General features: G+C 41.2%; 1 protein-coding gene across 3 annotated transcripts in view; it reads left to right on the forward strand.

The window, feature by feature from the left end:
• Positions 1–10,647, forward strand: part of KIF13B (kinesin family member 13B) — a 127,891-nt gene that overhangs the window by 57,535 nt on the left and 59,709 nt on the right. For all 3 annotated transcript variants that reach the window (XM_027665071.1, XM_027665073.1, XM_027665074.1), the window contains exons 10-12: positions 445–556; positions 4,774–4,986; positions 8,798–8,908. In XM_027665071.1, coding sequence (XP_027520872.1) covers positions 445–556; positions 4,774–4,986; positions 8,798–8,908 — 436 coding nt within the window. The remainder of the gene's footprint in view (positions 1–444; positions 557–4,773; positions 4,987–8,797; positions 8,909–10,647) is intronic.

The following is a 10,647-nucleotide window of genomic DNA, read 5'->3' on the forward strand; positions in this document are numbered from 1 at the left end:
CTTTCTTTCTTCCTTTCTTTCTTCCTTTCTTTCTTCCTTTCTTTCTTCCTTTCTTTCTTCCTTTCTTCCTTTCTTCCTTCCTTTCTTCCTTCCTCCCTCCTTCCCTCCCTCACTCCTTCCCTCCCTTTCTTTTTCTTTCTTTCTCTATTTCTTTCTTTCTTTCTCTCTTTCTCTCTATTTCTCTTTTTGACATGCAATACTCTTTGATAGTTGAATGAGGTCTCCATGTATTTAAAAAATACTTACATTCTTGCAACTACCACAAATGTCATCATGAAAACCTGATTATTAAGGGTGAAAACATACTGAAAATAAAGGAGTAGAGCTTTTGTACTAAGAACTTTTCCCTGGGAGCACACTTTTGGAGAGAAAGTCACTGTCTAAATATGCATTTGGCTTATGAATATTTACCCTTATTAATGACTTCTTGTGTTCTCTGGGCAGATCCCTCACAACTCTTGGGTTGGTTATTTCTGCCCTGGCAGATCAGGCTGCTGGCAAGAACAAGAACAAATTTGTTCCGTATCGTGATTCTGTGCTCACTTGGTTACTTAAAGTAAGTAAGTTGTTTGGTTTTTTTTTAAGTGAAATAAAAGAGAGGAAAAGATTCTCATTTAGTGAAATGAAATTCTGTTCTTTTTGCCTTATTTTCTGGGTTTGATGTTAACCATAAGTGTCTTTGGAAAATGAGCTGGATGGAAGCCATCAGTATCTATACAGACTAAATGTGTTCCCTGTCTTCTGCAATGACCTGCAATGGCCTAAAGACTAAGGAACTTCAGGAATAAAATTAAAAGCAGTGGGTTTTTATGAGTCACTGTATGTACAGCTTCACACACAACCTCAGGGTTAATTTAACTTGGGATATTTCTGCACGCAGCTGAATTTTACATACTTGAAATCAACTTGAATCAACTTTGAAGATTTTTATGAAGACTATTACCTTTTCCTGATTATCTCATATATTTGTTAATATACTTTTGTCAGCAGAGTATAATTGCAGAACATTGTCTCAGTTAACAGTCTGAGGAACAGATCAGAAGACTTTAGACATGATATTCATGTGAAATGAGCAGTTAAGTTATTTTCTGAACTGCATAGGGCTCTATCTGTTATTATTTTGGGGGGAAAAAAGAACATATCCTGATGGCACTTGGCTGAAAATCTGTAAGGTCTAAATGAAAAACCAAATTATTAAATATGAGATTTATGTATGTCAAATTTCTTTTTTTTCCCTTGTGCTCTGTTTAATTGTTATCCAGGAGCAACTATTTCTTAGTAGAAACAGGTAATCTGGGAAGAAACTGATTTTTGGCACCACCTGCCTTTTATTGTCCTCTTTTGTAGGTGCTCTGGCTACATTTTGTTGTCTTGGATACTCTGCTTGGCTTCCCCATCCATTCCTAGCAATATTTTTAGATGTTGTTCAAATTTCATGTCCCTGTGATTTAACTGCACATGTGAAAAGAAAAATACAAAGTTACTTGAAGGTTATACAGAGGTGTGGAGATAAAAAAAGACATTTTTCTTAAGGAGATTTGAAAACAAAGTTGACTTCAGTGCTTAAGTAACATAAAATCTCTGCTCGTGTAATCTCTTGACACTACAAACCTTCATTTTTCTCAATGCTGCCTTTTAATAAACCTTTTAGCATGACTTGTGAAACAATTTATCTCTACTCCCTGGTGTAAACAGCACAAATACTGTACATCAAATAGTCACGAGGGCCACGTAAAAATCCAACTGGCACAACAGCAGTAGTGTCTGAGTGAAATAAGTCCTCATATCACAGTGTCCCTTGTGCTAAGATTTTTTTAGTGTTTAAGTATATTTTTACCTCTGTGCATTTACACCGTGTTTTTCCTCTAATTAATAATAAACAAGTGATTTTTTGGCTCTCTGCAGAGATGGGAACAAAACCAGTGCCGTGTGTGCTCGGGTTCCTGATGTGGCTGTAACACCCCGAACAAGCAGAGTGGAAACTTTCCTAAGGAATTTCTAGTGTTGTTAGAATTAGTTATGCTGCCCCATTGCTAAACAAATCCAGGGAGCAGACTGCAATTCCTGTTTAGCACCTGTCCAAGGCATTGTGGCCACGATGCCAATGGCTCAGAAATGGGAGCTCACTTTTGTTCCGCCTTCTTTCAGGCAAACCTTCTTTGTGTCCAACATCCAGCCATGTTAAGTGCAAACAAAAGGGTTGGGGCTTTTGGATTTCTTACAAACAAGCTCATTGAAGCTTTATTTTGAAAGGGGGAAAATTTAAACTTTTTTTTTAATTAGAGATCAAAGGAGAGATTTATTTGTAAAGAGGCCTGTTTGGAGAAGCCATGAGATAGGGTGTCTTTCTCTGTAGCTTTCAGCTTTTAATTATGATACCAAAGCAGACTGGATGTGTTTTAGCTGTAAGAATATCTGTCATAAAGTGTCTCTCACAAATCTGAGAAACCAGTAGAGTTCAGGAGACCTCAAGATCTAACGCTTTTTGCTTAATTTTGTTGAGGATCTTTAGGCAGAAGTACCAGGTGAAAAATATTATTGCTTGAGGAGTGGTATCAGGTTATGTGTAGGAAGCAAAATAGCTTGTCAGTGCTTTAACTTCTTGTTTTTAGCAAAATATTGGCACAAACATCTTGTTTTCCTGTGATAATCAGAAACCCTGCGTGGCTTATTGATGGCTGCTATTGAAAATATCATTTCTGATCTCGACATTTTGAGTTGCTGTCAAAGTAATCTTGGTGTTAGAGAAGAAGGGGCTGGTTTAGGCTTAGAAATAACTAAACTTACTTATTTCCACTCTGTCTCTCTGTCACATGCAGGCCCAGCCTTGCTGGGGTCGTTTACAGGCACCGTCTTTGCTAATGAGAGGCTGATTTACTATTTGTCCACCTTTCTTGGTTAGCATTAAAGAAACCAGTGAAATCAGCACAAGGGTTTTATACATAAAACTTTATCAGACAGTCTGGCATTGGGCTTGAATTGCTACAAGAGGGACTTTACCCAACTTATAAAGGGTGTATTGTGGATTCTGGTGTATCACTGTTACAGCATTCTCAGCTGCCTGTACAGCAGAGTTGCAATTCAAATAATGAATTAATCCTATTTTGGAGCTAATTAGTGCGGTGAAGGACATTCCCAAGTAGTATTCCCAAGTATTCCCTTAACAGACTGTTAAGATTGGGTTTGGAAGGGGAGTACCTGGCCAGCTCTCTCCCAAACTTCACCTTTTTATGCAGAACAGGGATTGCAGTTGCAGGGTGTCATTCCTAATTTTTGGCCCAGAAATCCCATCAAATGAGACATGTGCTGTTGTTTGTCTTCTTGTTTTCAGTGACTGCCTTGGAAAAGCTCTTCTGTGGTACAGAGGGGACCCTCCCAAGCCACGTATTTATTGGAGTAAATGTTGGTTACTCCTCAGATGAGAAAAAAACCCACGGTGGGATCAGACAGAAAACTGTTTTTGCAGTTGACTTCTTTATAAATATAATAACCTGCACGTGCTAACCATGCTGGTGCACCTCAGTGTGCTGAACACTATAAATACATATATATATATATTTATATTTATATGAATTTCATGGCCTTTTGCATGAGAAGAGACAACAAAGTGCTACCAACTCATCAGGCTGTGTACCCAGTGCTTGTCTGACCTCTGGAGCAGCCAGACGGCTGTCAAAGTGTTTTAGGCATCATCCAGCCAAAAAGTGTCTTGGGGAAATACTTAAAGGGGTGTTTTAATGATTTCTGGGGAAAGCTGCACGTGTGCTGTGTAATCGAAATGGTTGAACAGGCAGCTAATGCAGTCAGATTGTTCTAATGGCAATGCCTGACCTAGATTTCATGGGTTATTGGAGATGAAAATTAATAGCATGGTTCATCTCAGGAAGGGATATTGGGTAAAAAAACCAAAACAACCCCCCCAAAAATCCAAACAAACAAAAAAAACCCCCAACCAACCAACCAAAAAAAAAGAAAAAAGAAATCTGCTGCAAAATTTAAAACCCCAGGATATTATATTTTTTAGACTGGCCAAAATTTTAAAGCACGATTTTATGATCCATAAAAAGATGGAACCCTTCCTTCCTTCATTTTTCCTTCCTCCTCTGCCCCTGACATTCTGCCTTGCAGGAATGTGGTTTCACACCCTTCTTCTCTGTCAACCAAATTCCAGGAGGGTAATTTCTTATGTAACTCGATTTAGGTTTGTGAGCTGTGTCAGTGGGAGGAAGGGAAGGGCCCCATCCTGAAATGTTTATAGGCATAGAATCAGCTGTATTGTTTATGAGGAGATCTTTTAGTAATTTAAGTATTTATTGGAGAGGTCTCTCTGCTAGTCTTTAAAATAAGATATTTTGAGTTCATCATGGTCTTTCCTGAGCTCCTTCAGCAGTATCTAAGAAGTTTAATGATGAAGTGCTTATGTTTCTAGTTTATAAACCTACACAGAAAACATTGAATTAAACCTTTGAAGCCCTTTCTAGGCACTGTAAAGCCCAAAAAAGGGACTTTTTTTTTCATTCCTGTTGCAACTAAAACTGATTCTGAAAGCCGAGAACAACATTTCCTAAACGTGCTTTAAAAAGATCGTATTGAAAAATTACAACTTTTTCTTGATTTACACGTCATTTAATTTTGAACTGCCAACAGCATTTCTGCTTTCATCTGCACCCATCTACTCTAAACTTTAGGTTATTATTCACTGCCTGAGTTTATCGACTGGGTAAAACAAAAGAAACCTGCTATTTTAATTCCGTGACCTCTCCCGCCTTCCAGGATAGCCTTGGTGGGAACAGCAAGACTGCCATGGTGGCAACGGTGAGCCCAGCAGCGGATAACTATGATGAGACCCTTTCTACCCTGAGATACGCGGACAGGGCCAAGAACATCGTCAACCACGCCGTGGTCAATGAGGACCCCAACGCTCGCATCATCCGGGAGCTCCGTGAGGAGGTGGAGAAGCTGCGGGAGCAGCTCACGAAAGCTGAGGTACAAATTTGAGCCTTGAACTAAGCCAGTAGATCCTGTGAAACCCGTGGTCAGCACCGTCTTATTCGGCTCTAGAAAGCAGATGCCCCAAGGCAATGCTACTACATAACGCTATATAATTATATATATATAAAATATTTATAATAATAATACTGCTACAGGGTATCCATGCGAAATCTTCCTTAATATGATTTTTTTTCCACCTTTCTCTGTGTCGGTCTTGAAACGTGGGTGTTAAATCACAGAATATGCTGAGTTGGAAGGGACCCACAAGGATCGTCGAGTCCCAACTCCTGGCCCTGCACAGGACCATCCCCGAGAGTCACACCATGTGCCTGAGAGTATCATCCAAATGCTCCTTGAGCTCTGGCAGCCTTGGTGCTGTGCCCACTGCCCTGGGGAGCCTGTTCAGTGCCCAACCACCCTCTGAGGGAAGAACCTATTTCTAATATCCAACCTAAACCTCCCCTGACACAACTCCAGTCCATTCCCTGGGGTCCTGTCACTGGTCACTCAGAGCAGAGCTCAGTGCCTGCTCCTCCTCTTCCCCTCCCAAGGAAGTTGTAACTGCAGTGAGGTCTCCCTTCAGTCTCCTCTTCTCCAGCTGAACACACCAAGTGCCCTCAGTGTCCTCACACAGTTTCCCCTCAAGGCCCTTCACCATCTTTGTTGCTTCTTTGGACACTCTCTGATACCTTAAAAAATGAGATATGGGTTCAGTTTGAACACCGTGAGCAATCCTGTTTTTGTGGTGTATTGCAGAGGACATGGAGACAGGAATAAGGGTGAATTCTTAAGACTGGGTAGTTTGTGGGCAGAGCTTTACCTTTAAGAATTCAGTGTAGCCACAGTGTAGCCTGGGAGATGTGAATTCAGTTAAATGAAGTTTTCTTGCTTGTTTACAGGCTGTAACTGTTCTCAGTTGAATCACTTAGAGGCACTAGACAATATTTTGAATATCTACATTGCTTCCTCAGTGAAATTTTGAGAGGACCATGCTCCGACTTTTAGATGAAGGCCAAGAACTAGTGTAATTCTGAGTCCTGTTCTCAAATGGGGCAAAGCAGTGGTGATATAATCCCTCTGCTTTGCTGTTCAGAAAAATTATGATTACAGGATTTGCCTCATGAGGTATGCAGGGAATGCTGGCTGTGATACTAGAAATGACTAGTGAATTTTGGACTGTTCTCACTTGAGCTGCCTAATATCCTAAGCATCCAATATGTGCATATCAGTTTCTTTGAGGTATCTCAAATATCTAAATATTAAATATCTAAAAATTCCTCTAAAATATCAACCACGGACTTAACAGTACTCTGAGAACTGCAAGTAACCCGTTTGTTTAATTTTCTAGCATTAGTGCCCAAATAATGGCAGCTTTCCAAAATAATGAAGTAATGTTTCCTAAAGATGAAGTAATAAATATTTCCTTTCCCAAGTATTAAAATCCCACCCTAGTTGTCGTCTCAGTGGCATTGACAAAGAGCAGGGAAAAACCAGAGCAATTTGCTGTTACAAGGCTGTACAGTAAAGGTCAAACCCCACATTCACAGCCTTGTGCTCCTTTCAGTTCATTACATTTGTTGCCCATCTAATTGTTCTTACAGAAATGTGCATAAATAACTTCCTTAAGTGAACAAAAACACTGACTCATTATGACAGGTTACGTTCTCCAAGCTCATTTCCAAATATAGAGGATGCCAAGTTGTGGGGTTGGGTTTTTTTACCCTTTGGTGTCAGTAACCTTTTCTCTCCTGAACAGCCAAGGCAGAACAGAACTTGACAGTTGACTTTTTCCCCCCCTGAAGAGTATGGCATTATCCTCTTTTCCCTTTTTCTTTTTTAATCCACACATTTTGATCTTTTCTTGTTGAAATTAATATCACATGCTTTAATTTATCTGAGCCAAGACCACCAGCTTGTCCTCCCTAAGCTGGGAATGTACCTGTTTTCAGTGGAGCAGCACATCTGTGGGTCTGATGTCAGCCTGAGCTCATATCTCTGGGGTTTAGATGAGAATTGCAGGGAGTGAGGAGAGTTGCCCAGGTCATTGTACAGTTGAAGCATGTGAAAATGTTCACTGATTTTGCCCCGGGTCCAAATAAATGGACAGACAAGACTTAAACCTTGAGAGTATCTGGGCTTCATCTTCCTGTCCTGCTCTGTAAGGTCCAGCCCCTTTGCACTGATCATGTTTTGTCTGTCATGATGAATTTTTGTTCTGGAGATTGGCTTGGCTTTCCTTTCCTGCCTGTGTGGAATTCACAGAATCACAGGGTGGTTTGGGTTGGAAGGGACCTTAAAGATCATCTCGTTCCAACCTTCCTGCCATGGACAGGGACACCTTCCACTATCCTGGGTTGCTCCAAGCCCTGTCCAACCTGACCTTGGACACTTCCAGGGATCCAGGGGCAGCCACAGCTTCTTTGGGCAACCTGTGCCAGGGCCTCACCACCCTCACAGCCAACAATTCCTTCCCACTAATGGTAGTGGGAAGCCATTCCCCCTTGTCCTATTTCTCCAGGCCCTTGTCCAAAGCCCCTCTCCCTTTTACCCCATATTTAGGCATTTGAAGCAGAAAAAGCCCACACAGGACACATCAGCTGACAGTTCCTAGACTGTTGTGTCTTGAGGCAGAGGAAACTCCTGTCTCAAAACAGGATTTTCCAATCCTGGCACTTGCTCCTTTTCTTGAACAAACTGCAGTGTAATAAGGCCACTCTTTGATCTGGATTCCTGTGAGGAGTTTTGGTTTTGTGGTAATGGAATGTCTGACAGAGAACCATGCTTACATTATTTAATTGGCTTTGCATAACCACCTACCAGCCAAAACCATTTTCATCATTAGCAGTAATGAAATGATGAGATAAGAAAGCCCACAGGCTTTTTGATCAAGGTAGTCGAGGAGGAAATGCCATTACTGAGAATGAAGGAAGTAAATACATGTAGTATAAAAATCACACAGTAGCTTGAATTGGAAGGGACCTTTTAAAGCTCTTCTAATCCAACCTTAGCCATGGGCAGGGACACCTTGCACTAGACCAGGTTGCTCCAAGCCCTGTCCAACCTGGCCTTGGACACTTCCAGGGATGGGGCAATGTTTTTGGAGTGTCTGATGGGTGGCAGTGGGGGAATCCTCTTATTCTTAAGTTAGTCCTTGGATGAAACCCTTGCCTTTGAATATTTCACAAAATAACATTAGAGCTGTGATGGATTAGCAAGAAAATTGAATTTTGGTGCCTTAAAGCACACTTTAAGCTTGTTTTGATGTTCACCCTGTAGACTGCATTTCTAAGTGCAGAGGTGGACAACTAGAACACCTCAGGTGCCCGAACATTTGCTATAGAAAAGAAAAATCACACCAATCAGGCCATATAAAAGTGAATAATAAAAATATTTTGGTGGCATGGCAGTTTACTGAGAAGGGAAGTGTCATTTTGAGGGTATGACAGCTGAGAGGATGGTGCCAAGCCAGATTGGTTTTGATCATTTGGGACGCTCACATTGGGATAGAAAAGAGATTAGTTTGTGTTTGAGTATCTTTGTGCAAATCTACCAGTATCGTGTAATTGGTTTGTGTTGAAGTCTATAAACTACACATTAATATTTGTACTTGAAACTAATTAAATTAACTTTCTGATGGATTCTCATTTACTTGAAATATGTATTTTAAAAAAAACCTTTACTTACTGATAAGTCTACCCTGCAAAATGAGTCATGTTGCCTTTTTTCCCCCCATCTGTGTGATAGTGATGTGAAAAAACACAAAGCACAACAAGCTTTCTTGTTTCATTTGCTTTTATTCCTGCAGGCTATGAAATCACCCGAATTAAAAGAACGATTGGAGGAATCTGAAAAGTTGATTCAGGAAATGACTGTGACCTGGGAAGAAAAATTACGAAAAACTGAGGAGATAGCTCAGGTTTGCTACTTTCTTTCCTCTCCCCTGCCCCCATTTTTTATGAAAAATAGGTTTGTTTTCTTTGTCTGTCAGTTCATAGAGGTTGTCTGAGTCTCTCCCCACATTTATGGGTAAGTAGGTCAAGCTTGCTGCCCTTTTGAAAAGCTTCACTTAATTCCTGTGATAGATGGGTGCCTCCCAGATTACTATTGCAGTGACAATAATAAATTGTCACTGTATGCAAATGGAGAAGTTATTTAAAAAAATAATAATCCAGGGATGAGAGGATTACAAGGATTTTATATTCTTCAGGCAGTAAAATTGTTTGTGATGAGGGACAGGAGCATTCAGTGCAAGGTTGTGAGCTGACAGGCTCAATGCACAAGGCAAAGGGCATCCAGAATATTAAAAATTAGAGCTGTCCAGGATCTCTGTGTGTTTTAATAGCTCTTAAACTGATATTCAGGGCCTCAGACCATAATTGAAGATGATTATGTTGAAAAATGACGCAGGTCACCACAATTATTCCATGGCACTTCTAGTTCTTCCCACACAAATGCTGATGTAGATATTTGCAGAGGGGGAGCTCTGGAGGGGGAGGACTGGTTGGAAGGTGATGAATAGCGTGTAGTAAATAAGGAGAGAAGGGAGCCTCCGGTACAAAGCCCTCTTGTAGATGCCACAATCAGAATAAACTGTGTTGACTTTGGTTTTAAAGATCCATTGTAAGAAGTGCTGCTTGTGACTCTGAGGGTTTCCTGGCTTTCAGTGCAGATTGGTACCCTGGATTTTCCTCCCTGTGTAAAAAAATAAGATCAAAAATAATAAAAAATTTCTGCTCTCATCCTACACAATCGTTTCTAGAAATCCTGAGTGTATGAGGAGGTTGAAAAACTGGAGTAGTGGGCTCAGCTCCACAGATTAAATGTGCCTTGATGTTTGCATGTTGCTGTGTGCTCTAGCTCTTGTTCTCTCTGTCTCTAAATTCCCAACCTGATAGGATGTTTTGGATCTTGGAGTTTTACAAGCCTTGGAAAAGTGATTTTTTTTCCAGAGGGGGGATAAGGACTGTACAGCACAGGCTGATTCAGGACTGGTTGGAAGACAGTAAAGGAACCTTCTGACATCTTCAGTGGCTTTGGTGGGTTGGGCTGGATACCAAGTGCCCACCAAAACTCTTCTGTCACTGCCCTCTTTAGCTGGACAGGGGAGAGAAAATGTAACAAAAGGCTCACGGGGTGAGATAAGGACAGGGAGAGATCACTCACCAATTATTGTCATGGGTAAAACTGGTTTGACTAGGGAAAATTAATTTATTAGCAATCAGATCAAAGTAGGGTAATGAGAAATAAAAATAAATCTTAAAACACCTTCCCCCCCACCCTTCCCTTCTTCACAGGCTTAACTTCACTTATGATTTTCTCTGCCTCCTCCCCTGAGTGGTCTAGGGGGACAGGGAATGGGGATTGTGGTCAGTTCATCACACGTTGTCTCTGTCGCTCCTTCCTCCTCAGGGGTTGGACTCCTCACACTCTTCCCTGCTCCAGGGGTCTATTCCACAGGAGAGTCCTCCAGGAACTTCTCCAGAGTGGGTCTTTCCCACAGACTACAGTTCTTCCTGAACTGCTCTAGTCTGGGGCCCTTTCCATGAGGTGCAGCCCCTCTGGAACAGGCTGCTCCAGTGTGGGTCCCTTCCATGGGGTCAGTCCTTCGGGAACAGGCTGCTCCAGTGTGGGATCCCTTTCCACAGGGTCAGTCCT

Source organism: Corapipo altera, unplaced genomic scaffold (genome assembly GCF_003945725.1).
Source record: "Corapipo altera isolate COAL_440 unplaced genomic scaffold, ASM394572v1 164, whole genome shotgun sequence".
Taxonomy (NCBI): domain Eukaryota; kingdom Metazoa; phylum Chordata; class Aves; order Passeriformes; family Pipridae; genus Corapipo; species Corapipo altera.